Source organism: Sapajus apella, unplaced genomic scaffold (assembly GCF_009761245.1).
Source record: "Sapajus apella isolate SASKATOON/1434 unplaced genomic scaffold, GSC_monkey_1.0 scaffold86, whole genome shotgun sequence".
Lineage (NCBI taxonomy): Eukaryota > Metazoa > Chordata > Mammalia > Primates > Cebidae > Sapajus > Sapajus apella.
The window spans coordinates 7,493,967-7,520,884 of NW_022437026.1; the positions used below are offsets into that span (position 1 = coordinate 7,493,967).

The 26,918-nt window shown below is 51.3% G+C and overlaps 1 protein-coding gene across 1 annotated transcript in view; it reads left to right on the plus strand.

Annotated features, from left to right (window-relative positions):
* The first annotated feature begins 4,554 nt into the window (after nt 1-4,554).
* CD9 (CD9 molecule) overlaps nt 4,555-26,918 on the plus strand; it is a 39,028-nt gene continuing 16,664 nt past the window's right edge. Inside the window, exon 1 of the mRNA XM_032254538.1 lies at nt 4,555-4,800. Within this exon, the coding sequence (XP_032110429.1) occupies nt 4,735-4,800 (66 nt within the window). The 5' untranslated portion in view covers nt 4,555-4,734. The remainder of the gene's footprint in view (nt 4,801-26,918) is intronic.

A 26,918-nucleotide genomic window follows, 5' to 3' on the forward strand; every position in this document is an offset into this window, starting at 1 on the left:
TCTGTGCCTTCTGCAAAGATGATTTTGAGGGCTCCAATATTTAAAAGGCGGCCGTTGGGGAGAGGAAGACAGTATTTCTCATCTAATTAAGAAATTAGGTAAGAGACAAATGGCTGCCTTCTTTTGAGTCTCTGATCATCCTCTCACTGAATGCACAATTTACAGGGCAGAGGCGGGCAGAGAAATGGTCACTTATGCCTTGTCTAGCTCAGTGAATCTGCATTTTTACATTGGAGGAAGCAATCAGATATGCATTTGTCTCAGGTGAGCAGAGGGATGATTCAGAGTTCTGTCCTCTGTTCCTTTTAGTACCTGTGAAGATAAACTAGTTGTCAGGGTGAAATTCAACAGAAGTTTTAGGACAAATACCATAGGGCCCACAAGGAACTTCCTAGTGGGCAAATTGTGAGGGAAGTGCATAGCTTTTTATTATTATTATTATTAGAGACAGAGTCTCGCTCTGTTGCCCAGGCTGGAGTGCAGGGGTGTGATCTGGGCTCACTGCAACCTCCACCTCCCAGGTTCAAGCAATTCTGCCTCAGTCTCCCAAATAGTTGTGACTACAGGCATGTGCCACCACATCCGGCTAATTTTAGTAGAGACGGGTTTCACCGTGTTAGCCAGGATGGTCTCAATCTCCTGACCTCATGATCCGCCCACCTCAGCCTCCCAAAGTGCTGAGATTACACGCGTGAGCCACCACGCCCAGCCCATTCATAGCGTTTTTTCCCTGCTCTCTCTAACTAGAATAACCAGTTTAAACTTTTTTTTTTTTTGAGACGGAGTCTTGCTCTGTTGCCAGGCTGGAGCACAGTGGCGCAGTTTCGGCTCACTGCAACCTCCGCCTCCCGGGTTCAAGCAATTCTCCTGCCTCAGCCTCCCGAGTAGCTGGGACTACAGGCATGTGCCACTACATCTGGCTAATTTTTTGTATTTTTAGTAGCGATGAGGTTTCACCATGTTAGCCAGGATGGTCTCGATCTCCTGACCTCATGATCCGCCCACCTCGACCTCCCAAAGTGCTAGGATTACAGGCAGGAGCCACCACGCCCAGCCCATTCATAGCGGTTTTTTTTCCCCCCCTCTCTCTAGAATAACCAGGTTAAACGTTTTTTAAAAATCTTGGTAGCTACCTTATTTAGGAATAAAATGGGAGGCAGGTTTACCTGTGGCAGTTCCCAGCTTGATTTTTCCCTTTGGCTTAGTGATTTTGGGGTCCTGAGATTTATTTTCCTTTCACAACACTCTTGTACAGGTGAGGAGACTGACGCCCAGAGAGCACGCTGCCTGCCTAATACAGACCAAGGGGTCAGGGCCAAGAGTAGAACTCGACCCCCTCACTTCAGATCCAATGCTCTTATCGCATAATAAGGACGCCTTGATTATATGAAAGTGGCACGAAACTATAGGCTACTCCCAATTCTTTCTTCATTGTAAATAATAATAGAAGAGGAGCAACAGGTAGCATGTCTGCAGCGCTTCTGTGGCAGGCAGGTTCTAATGTCTCACTGTGGATTACCCGTTTCAACACTCAGTTTACTCTAAGAAGTCATTTCTGGGCCGGGTGCAGTGGCTCATGCCTGTAATTCCAGCACTTTGGGAGGCCGAGGCGAGTGGATCATGAGGTCAGGAGTTCAACACCAGCCTGGCCAAGATGGTGAAACCCTGTCTCTACTAAAAATACAAAAAATTAGCCCGGTGTGGTGGCATGCGCCTGTAATCCCAGCTACTTGGGAGGTTGAGCCGGAGAACTGCTTAAACCCAGGAGGCAGAGATTGCAGTGAGCTGAGGTCACACCACTGTACTCCAGCCTGGGCAACAGCGTGAGACTCCATCTCAAGAAAAAAAAAAGGTAAGTCGTTTCTATTATAAACTTAAATATGTACTGAACTCCTCCCACCGGTCTTTGTTAACTTGGGAAAAGGGAGAGATGTGCTAAAAAATTTATTTCCCTAAGACCTGTTCTCCCAACATAGATGGATGCAGGCCCAAAGCCGCACAAAGAAACATTGTCTGGTTTTTGGCCTCCTTCCCACCCCTGCCCTCCAGGGTGCTTCACACTTCTGCCCTGTGCTGGAATCCTCCTGGACACCGGTTAGCATGTGTAAAGTCAGGCATCACCAGAATTCCTCTGCTTGCCCTCCTTGGCAGTAGGCTCCACTGAATCCCTGCTTCTCCTTCCTCGTCCTCCTTCCACCCCCTCTACTGCTATCGGTACCTTCCCCAGTGCAGCCAGCTGCCTGCCGCTTCCTGCTTCTATGTCTTTGCATACACAGTCCCCTCTGCTTGGAATTCCCTCCTTCGCCTTGCCTACTGACCCACCTTCCCAAGTCAAGTCAGCGGCTGCAATGTCTCCTGCTCTGGGGAGCCTTCCAGACTCAGATTGACTTGGGGACATGCCCTGTGACCCTACTTGTTCCTAGCTTTTGCTACTCTGCCTTTGATCTCCCCTTCCCCTCCCCACCCTGACCCCTCAGGCGGTTTTGCCCTGCCCTCTCCAGCCTTTATCCCAATGCCCCGCCTTCATTCACTTCTCTCACCTGTGCCACTCCACAGCCTGCTAGCAGATTTGCACCTAGTCCTCAGCTCAACCTTCATCTCCCACTGCTTCCCTCATATCAGCCAATTGCATCTCCCCAAATACAACATCTTCATGTTCCATGGAATCCCCTAAAGCACTGAGTCAAGGACTGGAGATGATGGTCCTGGTCCTCAAGGGGCTTCCTACCTGCCTCTCCAGCCTTCCCCTACCCAACTGCCTAAAACACAGGCAGAGAACCTCAGAAAAAAAAAAAAAAACAGCAGATCCAACCATTCCCCTGCTTAGACCCTTCGGTGGCCCCTAATGCTCAGAGTGCGAAGCACAGGAGAGCAAGGCTCTTCCTCACCCGGGACAAACCGCTCCATGACTCCAAGCTCCAGCCCGATGCCCGGGCAGCCCCTGCCTCAGCCTTTGCCCAGGATTCTCCCTTGACGGCAACTTTCCCTGTGGTTCTGCAGCATCACTTCCCAGTCTGGGTCTGACACCCCTCCTTAGTCGCTTAGCCTCCAAGCCTCTCTCTGTAACTCCACCTATCATCCACCACCCATTGTCTGGCTGCCTGTCTACTCCAGCACTGGACCCTGGGCAGAAACAAGGGATAATCCTTTTTTTTTTTTCAGCTCCTACCCCTAATGAAATACCCTAATAGATACTGAAAAATGTTTTTGAATCAATGAGACAGCTCTATGATAATAAACAGCGTAATAACAGCAACAATGCGCTAACAGTGGCTGTTTCTGGTGAGAAGAATTTTCAGGGCTGTACCTTTTAATTCTTGGTATTTCTGTTGTTTCTGTAAGGAATATATCTTGCTTTTGTAATAAGCAAGGACACTAAAGGAAACTTCATTTTGAGGCCGGGCGTGGTGGCTCACGCCTGTAATCCAAGCACCTTGGAGGCCAAGGCGGGCGGATCACCTGAGGTCGGGAGTTCAAGACCAGCCTGACCAACACGGTGAAATCCCGTCTAAAAAAAAAGGAAACTTCATTTTGAAAAAAATACAAAGGGATTCTGGGACTTCAGAAGAAGGGGACTCTCCTCGTTCAGTCCAGAGAATCAGGAAAGGAGTGTTGAAAGACCCATAGAATTTCTACAAGTGCCGCGGGGAGAGCCAGCCAGCCAGCGCGCGCTGAGCTGAGCACTGTGACCGCGGGGTAGGGGCGGGGCTCCGGGTCCCGCAGAAGTCAGATGAGTGCGCTGTACAGGGCCTTGAAGGCAGGACGAGGAATTTCGACTTAGGTCCTTGAATCTGGAGAGCTACAGAAAGTTTTTGAGCTGAGAAGAAACGCTCCGAACTCGGCATCTGGAGCAGTCCAAGGCAGCAGCAAGTCCAAAGACGCAGGAGGGAGGGTGGGGCGGAGAAGCAGAGAGAGAACAGCAGCCGGCGACAAACCCTCTGGGGCCACTAACCCTCAAGTTAAGGAAGCGCTTGGGGACTGCCCAGCCCTCAGCCCTGTTGTTATTCGGTGATAGGTACTCGCTAATTACTTCCAAAAGCCTTCCATCCGTCTACCCACCCAGACTGCGCGCTTCTAATTCCTCCTACCCCACGTGCCGTGCCCAATGAAGAGTATGGCCAGCGAGCGAAGATTTGCAAGGAGACAGGCGGGGGCGAAATTAGGCCAGGCGGCTTCCCTTTAATCCTCGCAAAGCAGAGGGGCCCCTCATTCCGGCAGCCGGCCTCCGGCAAGGGGCCTTTAGCCCAGACGACCCGGGGAGAGTCTCCCAAAGTAAAGCGCCGGGCCGGGCGCCCAGACCAAACGCTGGGGAACCGGAAGGGCGAGGCCTCCACAAAAGTCCACGGTGAAAGTGGCAGGGAGTGGCGGCTGGAAAGACCACGGCGGCTGGAAGGAGGAGGGGGTAGCGGGTGGTGGGGAGGGCGACTCGGCGGGGCTGTGCGGGAGCGAGGCGGGGAAACAGGGAGCGGGTCCGGCTCCGCGGGGCGGGTGGGGCCGGGGCCGGGGCGCGGCCGGGGGCGGGAGGCGTGGCCGGCGGGGGTGTGGGGGCGGCTTTTCCCGGCACATGCGCACCGCAGCGGGTCCAGCGTCCTAAGGAGTGGCACTTTTTAAAAGTGCAGCCGAGGCCAGCCCGCAGCCGCCCGCATCTCTGTCCAGCGCCGGGTCCCGCCCGTTCCAGCTGCGCACGCCACCCAGTCCCGCACCCGTTCGGCCCAGGCCAGGCTAGCCCTCACCATGCCGGTCAAAGGAGGCACCAAGTGCATCAAATACCTGCTCTTCGGATTTAACTTCATCTTCTGGGTAAGTGAGCGCGACTGCCGCGCGCTTCTCTCCAGGGCCACCTGTTCGCGGGCCCCGGACACTGGCCGCGGGTGCCGGCAGCTGGCACTGCCCGCACCGGGCAGGCTCCGGGCGGGAAGAGAGAGGGCCCTGTGGCTCCCAGTTGGCTCCAAGGCCGGCTCCGGAGCCGGGTGGGACGGGCGCATTCGGGTGGGGGCTCATCACCGCCCAGCGGGAGTGGGAGCCCGGCCCTCCTGAGTAGGGGCGTGCGGGCGGGTCCTGAGCCCTTGATCGCTCGATTTGAGCCACGCTGTGTGGTTCCTCCCAGCCCAAGCCTCTCCGAGTGCCAGAGGGGAAGGCAGGGAGAAGCGGGGCACCCCTCTTTGGGCCAAGGAGGATGTGGCGGGCAGTGCGTCTCGTGGCCGGGTGGGGTCTCCCAGGTGGTAGGGGGGCGAGGAAGGGAGGGTGCGTTCGAGGCGAGAGCTCAGCCAAGAGCTGCTCTCACTTTTACACAGGAGCGTAAGGGGTGCCCCGAAGGCGGGTCCGGCCCCTGGACCCAGACCCTGGGTCAGAGTCAGGGGCCCCTCCGCCCTTGAGGAGGAACCTCGCAGGCCTCCGCGCCCTCAGAAGGATTCTGAGCCGCCGTGAGAACGCCAAGCTCCCTAGAAGCTACCTGAAAGACTAGCTTGTCTTGATTTCTTTCAAGGGCGATAAGTATCTTCACTGGAGAGAACTCTGAGAGTTGGGGAGAGGACGGGCAGATGCCTATCTGCGCCTCTAGTGGGATGAGTCCTGTGTGTGCATTTCCGGGAGAGATCAGGTGCCAGCCGGCTGCCCGCCCAGGAGGGCCTCGTCCCCTCCCCTCCCAGCCGGCCCACCCAAGGCCAGGCAGGGCGCAGAGCAGACGTTCATCTTGAGAGGCCAGCGGGGCCGGGAGCTCCAGGGACACCCGCGGCATGCCACTTAGTGTCTACAAATGGGAAGACAGGCGACAGAAGCAAGGAATAGAAAACCTTTGTGTTCTTGTTTCTGTAGCCACATTCCCTGCACACACGTGACAATATTTGCGTCTCTGAAGGCAGGAAAAGGTATAGAGAGGTAGTCTGTACCACTCTCAAGATAGATGGATGTAGAAACAGGTGCATGCCACCAGAGCCTTGTAACAAAAAAGTGCACTTGGCCAGGCACAGTGGCTCATGCCTGTAATCCCAGCACTTTGGGAGGCTGAGGCAGGAGGATCGCTTTCATCCAGGGTTCAAGACCAGCCTGGGTAACACAGTGAGACCCGCCCATCTCTACAAAAAATCAAAAATTAGCTGGGCATGTTGGCACACACCTGTGGTCCCAGCTACTCAGGAGACTGAGGTGAGAGGATCGTTTGAGACTGGGAGGTCAAGGCTGCTGAAGTCATGATTGCACCACTATACTTAGCCTGAGTGACAGAGCGAGCCCTGTCTCAAAAAAAAGAAAAAAGTGCACTTATTTCCCCCTGGAGCTGGTCACTGAGGTCCCCACAGCCTCCTTAGGCAAATGTCCTAAGATTTACTCTTCCCTAGAGCTGAAAGGGTGGTTGAACTTGCAAAGACTGGCCTGCCCTGGTGCATCAGTCACCCTACCCAACACATACCCTAGTGAGGACGGCACACAGCTGTGCTCCAAACCTTGACTTGCTTTAAGGAGACCCTGCTTGCAGTGGGCATCCCCTCCTGTGCTGCCACCCACCCCAGCAGCCAGCCAGCTGCCAGGCAATCCCTAGTAGCAGAGAACTATGTGGGAAGGCAGCTGGCCTCACCCACCCTTGACCTTTGGGAGTTTTCCTCTCCCCTCCCTGGTACAGTCTCTCCTGCCGGTGTGTTGATGAGTCCTCAGCTGTCTGCCTAGACTGCATCGAGGTTTGGGACTGTAGGGAAACACAGGCTGCCACAGTGTGCCTCCCTCCCCCCATCTGCCCCATGGCTTATGCAGGAAGCTGAGGCAAGGCTCCTAGGGCCACCTGGTATCTGCTCTGTCTGTGGCCTGCTGGCCTGCAATCTGACCATACTGTCCCCACCCTACTTGTCTTCAGAACCCTCTACCCCCGGCCCTGGCGTAGGTACAGCTGATGAGCTGTGGAGTCTGGAACAGAAATCACTCACACTGGAGATGTTTGGAATGACTTCTGGAGATCATGCAGTCCAGCCCTGTTATTCGTAGTGAGGCAGCAGAGGAAGAGAGACTGGGTGATTTAACCCGGATCACAGAGACAGAGCCAGTAGTACAACCCCTGGGCCCCTTACTTTACTTCTGTCCTCTTCCATCTTCATCAGAGGCAGGAAGGTGGGCAGTAGCTATGTTTTCCTGAATTATTGTTCATTTGTCCTGTATCTGGGACCCTATGGAGGTGAAGCCCTCATCCCCTAGGAAATGATGTAATGAAAAGCTGTGGTCAGTCCACTTCTGCAGTCTTAGTCTTCAGAGTTCTTTCTTGTTCCAGTCCCATGATGTAGCCAAGAGCAGGAAGCATTGTCCCTGTGCTGACGATCAGGAAACTACCCTCCAGAGAGGTTAGGTGACTTTTCCAAAGTGATGGGGCAGGGTGGTCTCAGAAGTGGGTTACCTTACCCAACTGGGTTTGGCTTCTGAGTAGGAATGGGAGAAGGGTGGGATGAAGCACCCGAAACTCTCTTAAGGGAGGCTGTAACCCAAGGGAACTGCTTGGTGATTATCTTGTCACCACATCCGTTTCTCCTGGAGACCAGGCATTTATAAACTTGGCATTTGAAACCTGATGTGGGCCTTGAAAAGCAGGAATTGTGAGGCCAGGGCCCACCAGCACCTCACACAGAGGATGCCGAGAGGGGGTGTCCCGCCAGGATCCGGAGAGAGGCCAGCCTCAGTGAGTAGGGTGTTCTGGGGGGCTATGCCGCTTCTCTGGCCTGATGGCATCCCTGTGGATGACTCCCTGACAGCCAAGTCTGCACAGCCTGCCCAGCCCAGGTCAGGCATCTGACGGCCACAGCCAAACCAGCTAATCAGTCTGTTCTTCCACCGCCTCCAGAACCAGCCCTCCTAGCTCTATTTTGGTTGTTTCTACATTTGCTTCAGACCTCCCTGCCCGCCCGCCCACCCCCATAAAACAGTTGAGAGGGAAAACATCTTACTGACGTCCACGTGGTAGACAACACAAGTATTTCTCCCGCTGAAAGCGGGGAGCCAGGGTTAGGCCCAGTCCAGGCATATGTCTCCCATCCTATTCCCCTGAATCTGACACTTGGATGTCTGCCCTCTTTCTGGTCAGACAAGGGAAAGACCTCCTTAGGGCAAAAGAGAGAAAGGGTTGGCTATTCTGAGAGAGCCCAGTCCCTTCCCACCTCCCTGAGCCCCTTTGCTCGCTGTCTCTCACCCCTTGCTCCCTGATGGAAATAGCAGTACGGGTCAGGGAGGTCTCTCCCAAGAAACGGTATCTCCTGGACCTAGGAGACGTGGTGTGAAACACACAGAGACCTAGACTGGGAATTCAGAGACCTGGGTGTGAGCCCAGCTCTGTCTTCACCTCACTTTGAAACCTTGAACGGGTCACTTCTGTGCTATAAACCACAGTTTCCTCATCTGTAAAACAATGACTTGGAACAAATGTTCTCAAAAGGTCCTTTCAAGCTCAGTCTATGAAGCCAACACCCCTACACACACCACCCACAGCATAGGACTTTCGTACACCCCCCCAAAATCGGAGCCACTATTGGGTACAATGTGCACTGCGTTGGTGATGGTTGCCCAGGCAAAATATCCATGTAACAAAACTACATTTGTACTCCGTAAGTCTATAAATAATAATAATAATAATAAACAAAATACAAGTCAGGAATTGGAAATGGGAGATGGACACGAGGCTTTTCTTGACCTTTACCTCTGGAGCAAGAGCTTGGCTGGTGCGTCTCTTTCCTGTGACCTCTCGGTTCCCTCTCCTCGCCCTGGGTGCTGTCTCTCTGTTAGGAGGCTCTGTGTTCATTGCCCGTATACCTTAGTACTTAGCCTAGTGATCAAAGCACCAGCTCTGGGTTCTGTGTCCCATCACCAGAGGGGGCTGGGGCCTTCCCCACAGAATTGCCGTGAGAGTTAAATGGGGAGTGTGTGTAGTGCACTTAGCATAGTAGATTGCACTAGATGCATCTTCCAACGGCAGCTATTGCTATTCACTAGGGGAGAGTAGACTGGGGCCCTGGGGAGGGTGGGAACGGTTCTGTAAGAAGTGTGGACGTCTAAACCGCAGGTGTGGCCAGGAGGATACTCCCAATCCACACACCTGCCTCCCGGCCTCTTCCTGTATCAGTGCCAACTTTGTCCTGTGCGTCAAAACCCTGCCTCCATTTCATGGGTTGCTACCACTCATTTGACTGCGGGGAGGTCCAGCTCTGAAAAGAAAATTGCATGTCAGAGAAACCCTAAGAATCAGGATTCTGGATCTGGGCAGGGTGTGGACAAGTTGGGTGGCAGCAGCAAAAGCCCCTCCCCATGGCTCCCCTTTTCAAACCTCAGAAGCAAGTTGCTGGGGCCATCACATAAAATGGCTCCTACCTCCAGCGCCCAGACAGCCTGCACTGGGGTGAAGCTGGCAGGCCTGGGGAGAGGTGAGCTGAGGCCAGGTATCTGCATCCTTTGCCCAGAATCTTGCTGGTTTCTTCCCAACCCCCACCGTGGTACAAACAACAAAGACCCGATCTTTTTTTGATGTTGGTGAGGATTCTTCTGCGCGCACACACACACTCTCCTGCTCACGTTCTCTACCCCTTTCTTTTCAATGTGGCCACAGCACCTTCCAGACCCTGCTCTATTGTGCTGTGAGGAAGCAGTTACTGGCTCCGGCCCGAATTTGGGCGTGCTTTGATAAGCAGCCCTCTAGGTCCTCGCCAGCACTGACTCTAGATGAGCCTTCTGTGGCTGCTGGGCTCACAAATCGTCTTTCTCACCCCTTCCTCCGGGAGGAGTGTTGGATGGGAATCTCCTCCTTAGACACACAGCTTCGGTCCCGTGTTTGTTTTGTCTGTTTTTTTTCCCCCCGTTCCGTTCATTTTATAAGGAGGCGTAGCTTTTGGACTTGGTTACAGGGTTGGGTTTGGAACTTAATAATACCTTGGATTTACAAAAGCGCCTTTTCTTAAGAACACAGACCTTGGCGGTTCTTGCCGGGGTGTGGTTCTCACCTGGGTAAGCCTGGGTGTGAGGGTAGGGGGCCTGAGGTCACCCCAACCACAGCTTCTGTGGTCCTACTGGAAGCCTATTCTAGACGACCTGTGTGGAGCTAGGGAAAGGAGACTGGCGAAGTTGGAGGAAGCTCCATGTTTATGTTCTGTGTTCCTCCCTCCCCCAGGTAAGGGTCAGCCGGACTTTATTTGGATCCATCACAGATCTTTTCAACCAAAGCCTCGCAGAAACAGGCTTTACCCCATACATACAGAAGAGCAATGACTTCAGTAAGAGTCTGAAAATCTGGGTGAGAGCCCGTCAGACCCATGCCCTCCGAGAGCAGGAAAAATCCTTTGCAACTAGGAAGGAAATTCAGAAGACAAAAAAAAGTGCAGGGGGGGTGGAGGCAAGGGGCTAGTCTTTCTACATTTCCTTTTTTTTTTTTTCGGGGGGGGATGGTGCTCACTCTGTCGCCTCTGTGCAGTGGTACAATCATCGCTCACTGCAGCCTCAACCTCCCAGACTCAGGCGATCCTCCCACCTCAGCCTCCTGAGTAGCTGGGACTACAGGCACGTACTACACCCAGCTAATTTTTAAATTGTTTTATAGAGGCAGGAGCTCACTATGTTGCCCAGGCTGGTCTCAAGCTCCTAGGCTCAAGCGATCCGCCTGCCTTGGCCTCCCAAAATGCTGGAATTACAGGAGTGAGCTACCTCACCTGGACTACATTTCTTAGATTTATGTTTTAAGGCCTGACTGCAGATTACTTGTCTGTTTTATTCCATGGAAAAAGCCATGCTTGTCCAGGGACATTCTTGTTTTCCGTCAAGTGATGGCGCACAGCTGTAGAAAGCAACATCCTGTCCCCAGATGAGATAATTTCACAATAATTACATCTATCCAGTAATTTGCTTCCCTCCAGCGCCCCCCCAAAATACTTAGTTGTAGATAGTTTTTAAGTACTATATGCTGTCATCCTAGACTATTACATCTTAACCTTTTTAGGGAATTCCTTAGACTCAGTAGGACCTGCCTCCAGAAAAATGTTATGTCTGTTTCTGGAGGCCCATGGGCATCTTTTCATTTTCTTTTATTTTTTTCCTTTGTTGCCCAGTCTGGAATACAGTGGCACCATCATAGCTCATTGCAGCCTCAGACTCCTAGGCTTACACAGTCCTGGCTTCAGCCTCTCAAGTGACTGGGACTACAGCACACACCACTATACCCGGCTAATTTTTTTGTAGAGAGTGGGGTCTGTGTTGCCCAAGCTGGCCTTGAACTCCTGGGCTCAAGCAGTCCTCCAGCCTCAGACTCCCAAAGCCCTGGGATCATAAATGTGAGCCACCACGCCCAGCCTGACCTCACGCTGTAAACGCCCCATATTGGTTTTCCTCTATCAGTTTCCAGACAAACCCTGCTCTGCCCTGAGTCCCATATTTCTGCCATAAGAAGCAGGTTGACTCACCGTTCCCTGGGGGCTGCCTGGGGGCATAACAGGGGACTTTATGAAACACATTGGAAACCCTGAATTCTCTAGCGATCAAGTACAGCCCAGATGGGACAGCTGGCCTCCCGTCCGTCCCTTTGACTCTCAGCTTAATCATTGCCCAAGGAGCGTTTTTGACTCTCGGTTAATTTAATGAGTGCTCTGTATTTCTAGTCCACAGGAAAAATGCAACTTTATGATCTTCCAGCCAGGTTGGGCCTCTTGGCTTAGCTTTTCCCATAGGTTGGGTGCTTCGTCTTTGTTCAGGAAGAGTGGAGGTCTGTCTCTCTTCTCCTTGCCTCCAAATGCAGACGGGAAGGCTGGGCCCTGCCTTCCTGTCCTCTGACGACTTTCAGAAAGGAGGAATTCTCAGGAGGGATTGTTTGGGGATCTGGACTCCTGAGGAGTGGAGAAGCAGCCTGGCAGAGTACCTGGGAAAGGCAAAGCAGCCTGGCTTGGAGAGGCCCCGGATTCACGTGATTCCATAGGAGGTCCCTGGTAGAGAAGTTTGGGGAGTACTGACTTGGAGAAGAATCAGAAACCTGGGTCTTCAGGGCCCTTCCTGTTCAATCCTCATGCCAGGCATTGTGCCCAAGGGAAGAAATGGCGGCTCTTGTGAGCTCTGTTTAAAAAGTAACCCTTCAAAGCTCACCCAGTGCACATCCAAGGTTCCAGTGCACATCTCTGGGCGGGCTAAGCAGCTGGTGGCTCCTGCCGAACCCCTACCTCGGAACTGAGCTTCACAGCTTCGGGCGCCAGTCCCTGGCTGACACTCCCAGCCTGAGCTTGGTGGTATTATCCGAGTGCAGAAACAACGCAACGCATGGGTCATAGGAGAAAATCCCTGACTGAGGCTGAAAATACCATAAAGTTCATCAGGCAGTCTTATTAGTTATGAATTTATTGACTCAAAACCTACTTCTAGGATTTTAGTTTAATTTCCTTTAAATCTACATTAATTAAGTCTATAGCATGATAATATGGTGTACTGATTTATTAAAACTCTAAATGAAAAAATCATCAAAATCATACTATTTGTGAACTCATCGTTGCTTTTTTTTTTTTTTTTCCCCCAAGAGGAGTCTTACTCTGTCAGTCACCCAGGCCAGAGTGCAGTGGCGTAACCTCGGCTCACACAACCTCCACCTCCCAGGTTCAAGCAATTCTCCTGCCTCAGCCTCCCGAGTAGCTGGGGCTACAAGCATGCACCACCACACCTGGCTAATTTTTGTATTTTTAGTAGAGATGGAGTTTCATCATGTTGGCCAGGCTGGTCTCGAACTCCTGACCTCAGGTGATCTGCCCACCTTGGCCTCCCAAAGTGCTGGGATTATAGGCGTGAGCCACCACGCCCGGCCTCATCATAGCTTTTCAAGTCAATAAAAGCCTGGCGTTTGAATCCACATCACATCTTCCCTTCTAGGTGGGCAGTTGCAGTGTACAGTGCACATGCACGCCTCAGATTCATGCCCAGTGTCACTGGATGTTTTCCGGGTGGGGAGTCATCCATACCTCCTTCAGCAGCCCCATTCCTGGAGACAGGAGGCCCTTCCCACTGAGACATATTCTTCCTGCTCCCTGTGGGACAAGGTAAACACCTTTCTCACAACGTGTGGCTGTGGAATTAAATCTATTACTGTTCAGCTCAGATGCTTTAAAGCTTCCTATCTACAAGCCTGGGAAAATGTCTTCTTATTCTCCTTTCCTCCACTCCAGTCAAATTGTAGCCCTGGCTTCCTAAGACACACGACCCTTTAGAGACAGACTGGTCATTTCTTTTTTTTATTTTTTATTTTTTGAGACTGAGTCTTGCTCTGTCACCCAGGCTGGAGTGCAGTGACACAATCTTGGCTCACTGTAACCTCCACGTCCCAGGTTCAAGCAGTTCTCATGCCTCAGCCTCCTAAGTAGCTGGGATTACAGGCATGCACTGCCACGCCCGGCTAATTTTTGTGTTTTTAGTAGAGATGGGTTTTTGCCATGTTGACCAGGCTGGTCTCGAACTCCTGACCTCAGGCAATCTGCCCACCTCAGCCTTCCAAAGTGTTGGGATTACAGGCATGAGCCACCATGCCCAGCCAGGACTGCTCATTTCAAATAGAAATTAGATTCTCTTCCAGGCTGAGGAGGGACACTTAGGCCTGCTTTGTCATGGGAAGCTGGCACTCTCGGACCCTGGGGTATGTCTTGAGAGCTCGTGCTCAGAGATATAACACAGAGGCCTGTACTTAGGCCATCTTGCTCCTTCTGCCCTTTGCTGGCAGGACGGTGCTGGGGAGGGGTAAGAGTCTCCGGTTTCCACTCTGGAGCTGGAAGGACCATGGCCACTGGATGGTCTGTGGTCCTGTCTGTGGACACAGTGCCAATGGCAGCTGCAGCAGGGCAGCCAGGGGGAAAGGAGGGCGTGCGAGTTGCCCTGGCGAGTCCTTTCCCAGAGCACCGCCTCTGTCCATGCTGACTCTCCAGCCAGTGGAACCAAAGATGTGGCTGAAGCTCTCAGGCCAAAGGCCAGGGAGAGGAAGCACCAGCTGTTTTTAGCCTCTGTTCATTGAGCACTGCCCCCGCTTCCCAAGCAAGACCAGGTGTAGGTGGCATCTCCAGCCCAGGTGGCCACTGCAGGTGCCTTGTTGTCGGGGAGGAAGAGGCGGGCATCTGCAAGCTGCCTTCCTTCCTGTGCAGATGGGCTCCCTTGGGGCCTTTAAAGATAGAAAACGCCACTTTTGAGATGGGATTAGATATGAATAGGAGGGAGAACGGGCAAAAGGGAAAGAATTCTGGCTTCAGAATAGAAGCAATGGATCAAAAACACAAACAGCTTAACAAAATAATTGAGAATTTGGGTTCTGCAGTCAGACCATTCTGGGTTCAAGTTCTAACTCTGCCCCTTACTTGCCATGTGATAGTTGAGCAACTTTTGTGCCCCAGTTTTCTCATCTAAAAAACAGAAGATAATATTACCTACCCGGTAGGCCTACTGTGAAAATTAAATAGTTCCAGGGAAGTGCTTAGGGTGTGGAACATGGATAGCAAATGTGTGAGTGCTTGCTGCCAGTATTAGGTGACCTAATATGGAGAAGGCGCTTCTGTCAGAGGGGTAGGGCAGGTGATCGATTAGACAGGAGTTTGGGGACCTTGGCCTCCCTTGCTGGTTTGGGGCTTGGAAGATCCTGTGTTGGAGGAGGAGGGCCATTCCTGGAAGTGCTTTTGGACGACCCTGCCACTTTGGGCACCACGTGGCATTGCTTGAAACTGTCAAGGAAGGAGCATCTCCCACCACACAGGCCCACGCACGCACGTGGTGGCCAGCTCCGCAGACGGAATTGAGAGCAAGCTGCTGCAAGTGGCTAGAGTGTGTCAGCCAGAGTGTGTGCAGTCATCGCCAGGCTGCTTGGTGAGGCACACACAATGGAAAACAAATGTGTGGTATTCTGGAATTTAAAGCAAAACATCCAAAACAATCCCCCACATCAGATGATTTTGGTTAAGATCAGAATGCCTGCTTTCAGCGGAAAAGGGATTTATGGGCTGGCTGGCGTATGCTATGTGTCTGGCAAGCAGGCAGTGGAAACTTGAAATGGGATTTCTTGTTTAGAAAGAGGTTACCTGGGGCCGGGGCCTCCCTCCCAATCAACCCCAACATCGTCACGCCAGCGCACTTCACTGAAGCTTTTCTCCTCTCCACGGCAGAGGAAGGGCTCCAGGTTTTTTGTTTTTGTTTTTGTTTTGTTTTTGTTTTTGTTTTTGTTTTTGTTTTGAGACGGAGTTTCGCTCTTGTTGCCCAGGCTGGAGTGCAGTGGCGCGATCTCGGTTCACCGCAACCTCCGCCTCCTGGGTTCAGGCAATTCTCCTGCCTCAGCCTCCTGAGTAGCTGGGATTACAGGCATGCACCACCATGCCCAGCTAATTTTTTGTATTTTTAGTAGAGACGGGGTTTCACTATGTTGACCAGGATGGTCTCGATCTCTTGACCTCGTGATCCACCCGCCTGGGCTCCAGGTTTTTAAATGATGCTGACTGTCCTTGAAAGGGAGGACTTCTCAACCCTTGAACTTGTTCAGACCAGGCAGTGCCTAATTTGCAGAAAGGCATGTTGAGAAAAAGCTTACAGAGTTCTTCATCCTCTGCCACACCCTGGAGAGGGGACCAACCTCCCTTCTGACAGGCAGGAGACAGGCCAGCAAGTAGCTGATCTCTGCATGGCAGGTACTGTGCATAGGACAGAGAAAGAGTCCTGACAGCTGGGTCACTCATGCCTGCTCTGTGACCATGGGCAGGTCACTTTACCTCTCGGAGCCTGTTTCTTCATCTCTCACAGGGATGATCCTAATTAGCTCTCAGGCTCTAAGGCAGCCCACTAAGAATCAGAAGGGGCAGCAGGGCCTTAGAGTGTACTTCCAGTCTCCTCCCTGGGGAACCTGTCACTGTTGCTCCCATAGGGAATGTTCTCCTGTAAAGTGATCCTGCACCAGCCTGAGGCTAGGCTCAGATATTTACACACAACTGAGCCAGGCACAGCAAGGTGGTGGCATCCCCAGGCTGTCGCTGTCTAGGACCACCTTGACCCTTCCACCCAGCAACCCCCACCCCCCACAGCTGCACTAGCACCCCTGGAAAGGAAGGCCACACAGTCAGCAGGCAGGCTAAGCATGTGCTTAGGGCACCAATAATGGAGGTAGCTCAAGGAATCCAAGGAAATAGGCACTTTTTTGAGCTTTATAAGTTTGACTTTTTCCATTGAACTGTATGGGTTGTGCAGTAGGTACCATACCGTAATCTTCCCGGTGTCTAGAGCGCTAAATGACCACAAAAGGCAGAAATTGGCCTCCCCAGGGACCTGGCTTGTCATGGAATGCTGGGTTTCAGTGTGTGTGTGGACTCCTCTCCCCAGCCTACCCCTGATGGTGTAAAAGAGCAACTTACAATAGCAGGGGCCATTTATGACCCAGGGACATTGCTGGGGTTGGGGGGAGTGGGCCAGGAATGGGCAGGGAGTTGTCCTGTTAGAAACGCTGATTCCTGTGGGGAGACAGCGAATTAGTGACCCTGCATAAGCCTTACTATCCTTATCTGCGTAATGAAGGCAAAAATACAACCAGTGTTCTACGATGGTTACTGGGACTCATGGCATATTTAATGTAAAGCTATTCTATGGGCCTGGCTCACGGGCAGAGCTCCTGTGTTAGCTTCTGCTGCCGTTGCTGTAGTTGCTCTTACTGGTACCCGCTTGTTAAAATGTTTCACAGACTACTAGGTAGTTGGTTTGCCGGGCGCGGTGGCTCAAGCCTGTAATCCCAGCACTTTGGGAGGCCGAGACGGGTGGATCACGAGGTCAAGAGATCGAGACCATCCTAGTCAACATGGTGAAACCCCGTCTCTACCAAAACTACAAAAAATTAGCTGGGCATGGTGGCGCGTGCCTGTAATCCTAGCTACTCAGGAGGCTGAGGCAGGAGAATTGCCTGAACCCAGGAGGCGGAGGTTGCAGTGAGCCGAGATCGCGCCATTGCACTCCAGCCTGGGTAACAAGAGCGAAACTCCGTCTCAAAAAAAAAAAAATAAATAAAATAAAATAAAATAAAATGTTTCACAGAGTGAAGTTGTCTAAATGTTCACATTCATCCCTGCCTTTTCGCTTCATTCATGAAACCACATCACACGAGACTACGCAAAGCTGAAATTTACCTCTAGTCTTCTCCCTCTCGAACACGAATTGGAGGACTTATCATTCCATTTGTCTATAAAACACTCATTTCTGAGACTTCCCCAGTTTGAGAAAGATGGTTAAGGAGGGAGATCAGTTTTGCACTTTGCTGGAAACACCTGTAAGAACGCCCCATTGGCAGAGACTCACCTTGTGGAGCTCAACTCGGAAATTAATTTGCAATAGAAATTGAAGGAAAATCTATTTCACATCCACACCAAGAAGGGTGGCCTCAGCACTTCTCTTCAGTTCACTCCTTGTGCCTCCCAAAAGGGAGCTGATTCTTCATACCTAGAGTTTTCTGGACACCTAGAACACCCACACCCAGAAACCAGGTCCCAAAGAGATGCGGAACCACAGTCACCATTTGTGTGGACACCGGGGGTAGGAAGTGGAAGGAAGGTAGCGCCTGAGGGTGCAGCTTCCTGGACCACCTCTCCCAGCCTCAACAGAGGGAGAGAAGAACAAACCCAAAGGAGAAGCTAGTGGTTGGCGCCCTCGCTCCCTCTTGGCCCCCACCTAGGCTGGGGTCGACCCCCTGAATCGAAAGCATCTGTTGTCAAGCTCCAACAGGCAGGGAAACCCTGTCACCAGGTTAAGGTTTAAGTCAGAGCATTTTCCCAAATTCAACATGTGCAAGCCTCCCGATTTGACCCCCAAAAAATGTTCTCAGGGATTTATTTGCATCCCTCCTGGTCATGCCTGGGCCAGTGAGGAAGCAGCGCTCATTGAGAAGAGGACAGCTTCGAATTGTCTCTGAGGGCCTGGACCTGGTTCTGTTTGAGCTCTGCCTCTTCTTGGCTGTGTCTTTTCGAGGGAGTTCCTTAAAACCTCTGAGCCTGATTCATCCATAAAATGAGGGTGATAAGAGGATTCAGTGAAAGACTTTATGTAAACCACCTCCTGTAATGTGTGGCGGGGGTGTGGGTCCTTGCACATAGTAACTTCTACTGTTAAATTGCTACTATGGTGATATTTTCCCTAAGCTAGATAACCTGCAACTTGACTTGACCATCAGCCTCTTTTTTTTTTTTTTTTTTTTTTTTTTTTTGAGACAGAGTCTCACTTTGTCACCCAGACTGGAGTGCAGTGGCGCAATCTCAGCTCACTGCAGCCTCGACCTCCTGGATTTAAGCCATCTTCCTGCCTCAGCCCCCCAAGTAGCTGGAACTACAGGCATGTGCCACATGCCCAGCTAACTTTTTGTATTTTTTAGTAGAGACAGGGTTTTACCATGTTGCCCAGGCTGATCTCCAGCTCCTGAGCTTAAGCAGTCTGCCCACCTCAGCCTCCCAGAGTGCTAGGATTACAGGCCTGACCATCAGCCTCTGAGTGTATTCTTTTTTTTTTTTTTCTGAGATGGAGTCTTAATCTGTCGCCAGGCTGGAGTGCAGTGGTGCAATCTCGGCTCACTGCAGCCTCTACCTCCTGGATTTAAGCCATCTTCTTGCCTCAGCCCCCCAAGTAGCTGGAACTACAGGCATGTGCCACCATGCCCAGCTAACTTTTTGTATTTTTTTAGTAGAGACAGGGTTTTACCATGTTGCCCAGGCTAATACCAACTGCTGAGCTTAAGCAGTCTGCCCACCTCAGCCTCCCAGAATGCTAGGATTACAGGCCTGACCATTAGCCTCTAAATGTATTGTGTTTTTTTTTGTTTTTTTGTTTGTTTGTTTTTTCTGAGATGGAGTCTCAATCTGTCGCCAGGCTGGAGTGCAGTGGTGCAATCTCGGCTCACTGTGACCTCCGCCTCCTGGGTTCAAGGAATTCTTCTGCCACAGCCTCCCGAGTAGCTGGGATTACAGGCACGTGCCACCACACTGACTTAATTTTTTTTTGTATTTTAGTAGAGACAGGGTTTCACCATGTTGGCCAGAATGGTCTTGATCTCCTGACCTTGTGACCACCTGTCTGTGCCTCCCAGAGTGCTGGGATTATAGGCGTGAGCCACCACGCCTGGCCTGAGTGTATTCTTTTAAGAAATTGTTTTTCTAGAGTTCGAGGTGGTTTAAGGAAAAGTCCAGTCTCATGCATAAAGCGGGCTGGCCTGAGGAGCACAGCCAACTGCAGAATTCAGGGGGAGGCTCTTACCAAGAGTGCCCTGCTGCAGGCTGTGGCAGCCTTTCACTGGCCCAGTGAGTCATGAGGGCCTGTTACCCGAGGAGGGTTCATGCAGGCGGGGCCTGGCTGGTGGATGTGCATTTGGGAGCCAAATTTCAGGTTCCAGCTTGACTCCTTTACCATGACTTCCTGGCTCAGTGGGTTCAGCACGGGAGTTGTCCAGCCGGTATCTCTCCTTTCTTACCTCTTCTTTCCTTTCCACCTGTCTGCATCCTCACCCTTAGTGGTCATAATGCCGCAGTTCCAAGGTGACCCCAGGGGCGCTCCCCGTGGCTTCACAGTGCTGGTTAGAGCATTTTAGCCCCCACTGGCGTGATCTTGGCTCACTGCAACCTCTGCCTCCAGGGTTCAAGCGATTCTCCTGTCTCAGCCTCCCAAGTAGCTGGGACTACAGGTGCATGCCACCACGCCCAGCTATAGAGCAGTAGTTCTTAAACTTGAGCGTGCAGGAGAGTCACCTGGGGAGGTGTTTGAAAACAGAGTGCCGGCCCAGTCCCAGCTCTTCAGAATTTGCTAAATTGTTTAGACAAATTCTAAACAATCTGTAGCACTCCAAGAGCTGTCTGAGCCCAGTTTCACTGAATGTGTCTAGTGGGGAACTGCGAATTTGCATGTCCAGGTTTCTGGGTGATCCTGCTGTTTGTCTGGGGTCACTTTGAGAGCTGCTGGGCTGGCATAGAGAAGAGTTTTTCCTGAGTTGCCTTTGAGTTTAAAAATTTCTGAAGATTTGAGCACTGCCTTAAGACAGTAGCTTGGTAGAAGCCCCAAGTGCAGAAGTTGTCTAGAAAGAAGAGACAGGCCGGGGACGGTGGCTCCCACCTGTAATCCCAGCACTTTGAGAGGCCTAGACAGGTGGTCATGAGGTCAGCAGATTGAGACCCTCCTGGCCAACATGGTGAAATCTTGTCTCTCCTAAAATAAAAAAAAAAAAAATTAGCCAGACATGGTGGTACACTCCGGTAGTCCCAGCTACCTTGGAGGCTGAGCCAGGGGAATTACTTAAACCCGGGAGGTGGAGGTTGCAGTGAGATCGTGCCACTGCGCTCCAGCCTGGTGACAGAGCAAGACTCCATCTCAAAAAGAAAAGAGAGAGAGAAGAGATGGCCCCCCAGGATGCACCTGACCAACTTGCCAAAGTATTTCTCCAGATGATTCTGATGCCCACCCCATAGAACCAGGCCCTAGGTGGTGCAGCTGTGCAGGTGACAGCTCATTATTCTTTCTATTAAGCCACCTGTCCCCTGCTGAAAATGATGCATCATTTTGACCATGGGCTCAAAGAGTGACCAAGTAGCCACTGCTTTTCCAGGAGGACAATGGGAAGTTCCCACAAAAGGGAACTTAGGTTCTCTAGGGCTGTGATCTCCAGGGCTTTTCAGCTTGGCTCTAGTAAAACTAAAGTTAGTAATATGCCCTGTTGTCATCTAGAAATTCCGCCATGAGCTATTGCAGTCGTTTACTTGATGCTTCAAGAGAACAAGTCGTGGTGTTTTTTTCTGCTGACTATAGCGGAGTTTGGTTTTCTTGTTCCTGGTGTTTACTGTGTGGCAGAACTGGATAAGAGCATCCCAAGGCTTCTAGTCCTGCCCAAGTGGCTTTGCCCTTCCAAAGACAACAGCCCCAGCCTTCCTTTGGAGGTGGGGGAGGAGGACACAGAGAGGGTTAGAGGAGGCTGTGGGCATCAGGATCCTGTTTGTTCTTGCTGGCACTGCCCAGCCCAGCTTCCTGAGAAGTGAATCAGCCCATCCAAGGCTTGGCATGCAGTAGCGAGCCAAGGTTGCCATGGAGATGGGTGAGGCCCAGAGCCCACAGGTCTGGGTGGCCTGACTTGTTTTTAAATGTTGAAGTCTGTGCGAACACAGAGGGCCTATCTCCACTTCTATGGCTTTCTTAAAGCGTGACAGATATTTGGTGTCCTGGAAAAATGCTGGTGGGGGAAGCTTGCATCCACAATATTTGGTGTGTTACTTCTTGGGTGCCATGAACAACCATGACTAATGGTCTCTCAAGTTTAGTACATTACAAAAACAAAAACCAGCGCTGACAAGCATCTTCCTGAAGGAGGGTGATAAGGTCAAGGTTTCCTTTCCTGCCCAACCCAGGAAAATCCCTTCCCTCTCTGTTATCTGCTGCTGTAATAACTCCTTTCAGCAGGGTTAATTCGCCCACAGAAGCAGTCTGTGATCCAAGGAAGGACAGAAGCCTGGAGTCTGAGCCAACAGCCTCCCTTTAACCTTCCTTCCCCACTTTTCTTTGGCCGTTCCCATCCAGTCTTAGTGGAGCTCTGGATGGCAGTTTGTGGGTATGAAGCAGATAAATTTATCCATTTTCCTCCACCACCCAGAGCTCACACAGACTCTCACAGAAACCAGAAAACAGAACCCCAGTGTCCTAAATTCCCCTGCTGCCACCCAGCCGCCTTCTCCGATCACAGGAGGACACAACAGCCGTCCACAGGAGGCCCATGAATTGCCCCACTGTCACCTCACGTCTTTCTCTACGTTTATTACCATTGTCATGTTTTCCCTGTGGTCTCCGGCCGGCTCTAACACTTCTATACATCCATTCCTTTAATTCTCACCTCCAAGCCGTGTCAAAGGCAGGACAGGAATCATACGATATATTTTTTTTTTACAAATGAGGACTGTAATGTTCAGAGAAGCTGAGGAAAGTGTGTAGTGTCAGAGAGCTCCCAGATAGCAGTGCCAGAATCAGAGCTCAGGTTTGTACCCATCACAGTGCAGGCATTCTCAACAGAGGCGCACAGTAGAATCCCTGGGAGCACAGAGTCCCCTGGGTTAGCCGGGGCAGGTGCATATTCAGAAATCCCCCTGGTAGGCCAAGTGCAGTGGCTCACGCCTGCAATCCCAGTGCTTTGGGAGGCCGAGGCAGGTGGATTGCTTGAGCTCCAGACCAGCCCAAGCAACATGGTGAAACCCTGTCTCTACAAAAAAAATACAAAAAAAAGCCATGTGTGGTGGCTTCCACCTGTGGTTCCAGCTACTCGAGAGACTGAAGTAGGAGGATCCCTTGAGCCTGGGAGGCAAGCGAGATTGTCCAATGAGCCAAGATTGTGCCACTGCACTCCAGCGTGGGTGCCGGCGTGGGCGCCAGCGAGAGACCTGTCTCAAATAAAAAGTCTTTTCCCAGATGATTCTGATGCCCACCCCATATAGAACCAGGCTCTGGGTGGTGCAGCTGTGCAGGTGACAGCTCACTATTCTTTCTATTGAGTCACCTGTGCCCTGCTGAAAATTGTGCCTTATTTTGACCATGGGCTCAGCAGAGTAACCAAGTAGACATTGCTTTTCCAGGAGGACAATGGGAAGTTGGGAAGAAAGCTCTCCCTTCTTCCTGGACTCCATCCACTCCCGCTGCCTACCTCCAACCCCTTCCATAGTGGTAGATGTGGCCACCTCCAGGCTAAGACAGTCCTCAGCGAGAAACTGCTGTGAACAATGGTCTGGGCCTTCCAAGACAGCTGAATAGAGGAAGCGTAACAAACGTTTTTAAAATGGGCTAGGTACAGTGGCTCATGCCTGTAATCCCAGCACGTTGGGTGGCCAAAGTGGGTGGATCTCCTGAGCCCAGTAGTTCAAGACCAGCCTGGGCAACATGAGGAAACTTTGTCTCTAAAAAAATTTTTTTTAAATTACCCAGGTATGGTGGTGCACACCTGTCGTCCCAGTTACTCGGGAGGCTGAAGTGGGAGGATCACCTGAGCCTAGAGAGGTTGAGTCTGCAGTGAGCCATGATCACACCACTACACTCCAGCCTGGGCGACAGAGTCAGGCCCTGTCTCAAAAAAAAGAAAAAAAAAAAGTGTATGGCCTGTCAGGCCATATTATAGAAGAGGGGACCTGGAGGAAAAGGGGGTCCACACTAAGAGTATCCAGTTTGTTTGACCACAAAGGGTTTTTCTTTGAAGTAGGATTTGTCCTATAGGCAAACTTGGCTTCTCCCACCTGGGGAAGTGGCATGCAGTATGCCCTCCCCCCACACTGAAACCACCTTCATTCTATCGCTCCTCTTTTCCTCTTCCCCTGGATTGCCTCCTCTTTCAGCACACCTACTTCAGGAATTTCCATCAGGAGGCCAGTCTGTACATACGCATCTCCCCAGGTTCTAACTGGAACTGGTTTTGCACACTTGGTATAGGGTCCCCGGAGCAGCCAGGTGCCCCCAAGCTCCATTACACTTTGATTTTTTTGTTTAGTACTCCTTTGAATTCGGAAATGTTTCCCTTAACTCCAGGCATGTGTTTTAGACTTCTGAACCTGTCCCTGCAGCAAGATTTTGCAGTGTGAGTCACTAAAATTCTCATATTTGCGGGGGAGCCTTTGGTGAATTGTGCTTTCAGTGCTGAGTGGGTGTGGCAAAGGGTGACCAGAACACCATTCACTGTGGGCCTGAGTTTGGGCCACTGTTGGGTTTTCATGTCTCCTGAGGCTCACATAAGCCCCAGGTGACCAGCTTACCTGTGCTCATTAAACATGAGTGTTTGACTGGACTTCTTTGAGGGATAGGGATGCTGGCACAGCATTGCATGGGTTTTGGTAGGTTTTTTTTTGAGTTGGAGTCTTGCTCTGTTGCCCAGGCTGGAGTGCAGTGGCTCGAATCTCTGCTCACTTCAACCTCCGGCTCCCAGGGTTCAAGGGATTCTCCTGCCTCAGCCTTTGAGTAGCTGAAATTACAGGCTCTTGCTGTCATGCCTGGCTAATTTTTGTATTTTTAGTAGACACAGGGTTTCACCTCGAACTCCTGACCTCAAGTGATCCACCCACCTCGGCCTCCCAAAGTGCTGGGAATACAGGCATGAGCCGCCGCACCTGGCCTGCATGGGCTTTTTATAAACTTTGTTTTTCAAAAGTCTGTATCAGCATTTGCCCGTAAGTCACATTGGGATATCCTTCACCTACAGAAAAGGAAATCGTTGTCATCCCCCAAATATTCCCTTCAGGGTCTTCCCCCGTATTTTCTCTGGGCAAATAATTGTTCTTTGTAATTTCTGACTCTTGTGAGACATTAGAAGATGGATCTGGATAAAATTCCAGGTGGGAAAGGACGCTGGTCCAAATGAACAGAACCCAGGAGAAGAGATTCAGGTGGGCTTCAAATATTCTTTCACTGAATTCATTGAATTCATTTATGGAGTAATTATTTACTAATGACCATCTGTCCAAAGCATAGAAGGGGCAGAGGAGATAAAAGAATGACTCAGAGGTTGCCTGGACCTCAAGGAGCTTGTGCTCTGCTGGGACAGGAGGCAAGCCCGGGATAGAGGAAGGGCAGAGAGTATGCAGTGCGGATGCTGGAGAGGACAGGACAGAGGTGACACTGTCCTGCTCACGGGCTCGCCTTGCTCAGGGACTGCATTTGCCATTTGCCTGGGGGGAATGGGGAAAATGGGTGAGGAAGCAGGAGGCTTAGGGGGCCGTGACAGCATTCCAGCGGGAGGCGCAACACAGGAGGCTTAACTCAGGAAACTTGGAGAGATTCCATCTAAGGAGCAGATGAAGAGGGGCGGGTTCAGTGGTGTCAGCTGCCGCAGGATCCCAAAACATGAGGATTCAACAGAAGCCTTAAGACTTGTGACCCCTTTGGGGTTGGGAGAGATGCAGTGATGAGCCAGTGAGGACTTGGAGGTGGTTATGCTGCCAGCTCGGGGGCGAAAGAAAAGCAGAGAGCACCCCGAAGGAACTGCAAGGCTGAAGAAAGAGAGGGTTCTGCTTCCGGTTTTGTTCTATGTGGATTTTTAGGTTAGGGTGACCTGCCTGTGTCTTTGCAAAGGTCAAAAATGTGGCAGAGGCAGACCACCTACAGAGTCAGGAAAGGGTGAATTAATGGAGTGGTTCTTGAAGGAGACAGGAAGCTTTGAAAGAGGGAGGCCCCCATTTCTTTGTTGTTTTATACACTGTGCTTTAGAGTGTTTTAGATCTGCAGAAAAGTTGCAGAGATAGTGTAGAGAATTCGCTCATCCTCCTCCCCAGTTTCCCCCATGGTACCGGCTCTTATTACCACCCTTCATTTGTCACAGCTCGGAAACCACCATTGGTACCTTCTGTTAACTGAGCTCGGGGCTTACTCGGATTTCACTCATTTTTCATGGAACGCCCTGCTTCTGTTCCAGGGTGCTGTCCAGGACACCCCCTCAGTCTTCTCTGGTCTGTGACAGTTTCTGTCTCCCCTTGTTTTCCATGACCTTGACGGTTTTCAGAAGCACTGGGCGAGTATTTTGTAGACCGTGCTGAAATGAGGTGTCTCTCATGTGTCTCTCAGAGCCTATTGTTTGCTAAGAAAAAAACTAGCACTGGTGAAGAAATGAAGAAATTTCCAGTAAAACAATGGGAAAAAATTACCCTTTTCCTCTCTGCCCTCTCAAAGGGTTGGAACCATTTTTGGCCAGATAGCAAAGGAGTTCTCGCTTTTCCCAGCAAAATCAGAATGTTTCTGTTTCCATTTGGCTTTTCTTGGAAACAAAAGAGGAAACCATGGGCAGGGCCTCGGGCTGGGAGTAGAAGCTCTGGGATCTCTCCTGCATCCCCGCCCCACCAGCTGGGGAGACTGCAGGTTGCCATCCTCTCTCCAGAGCCCTGGGAACAGGGCGCTGCCTCACTGAGCATCCACATCAAACCTGCTCTGCCCCTGTGATGGTGGGCTGGAGGGGGGCAGCCATTGAGGCAATCGTGTGATTAGCATGCCTGCCATATGTCTGTTAATTAACCTGGAAGGAAGCCATCGACCCCTTGGTCTCCCAGACCCTTATATTCCCATTTTCTGGAGTCCCTGAATAATTGACTTGGTGCCGTCTTTTAAGGGTTAAAGCTCTCTCTGTTTCTAGCCGCTGGCCCCTCCCATTTAGTTTCTCCTCTGGTTAAAGTTGCTGAAGCTGGGCACAGCGGCTCACACCTGTAACCCCAGTGCTTTGGGACACAGAGGCAGGAGGATTGCTTGGGGCCACGGATTTAAGACCAGCCTGAGCAACATAGTGAGACCCCTGGCTCTACAATTAAAAAAATGTTTAAAATATTAGCCAGGATTGAGGACATGCACCTGTAATCCCAACTACTCAGGAAGCTGAAGTGGGAGGATGGCTTGAGCCCAGGAGTCCAAGGCTGCAGTGAGCTATGATTGCACCACTGCACTCCAGCCTGGGGGACAGAGCAAGACCCTGTCTCAAAAAATAAAGCAGCTGGGGTGAAAGCCGGATGGGGGCAGGGGAGCCCCTCTATGCCACACCAGAAAGTGAGTTATCCTAGAAAATACTTTAGCCTTCCTTAGATAGCGCTGCCTGACAACCGCGAAAGCCATTATTGGGTGGCACTGGTTATACATGTTTTGTGACCGTGTGACCCCAAGCCATTGTGACTCAGCCAACTGGAGCAATTTCTCCAACAGTATTACAGAAAATGGGGCAGCTAATGGTTCACAATGCATCCCCTCTGGCCAGTTAACTCAGTCATTCTATCAAGAAAGGCAGCAGCGTTCACTCCTGATTTTTGTGAGCCAAGTGCTCCCAGTCCTGCCCCCGGCCCTCCCTTTTCTCTTGAACCTTTCCCCTCTCTTTTTTTTTTTTTTTTTTTTTTTTTTTGAGACGGAGTTTCATTCTTGTTACCCACACTGGAGTGCAATGGCGCGACCTCGGCTCACCGCAACCTCCACCTCCT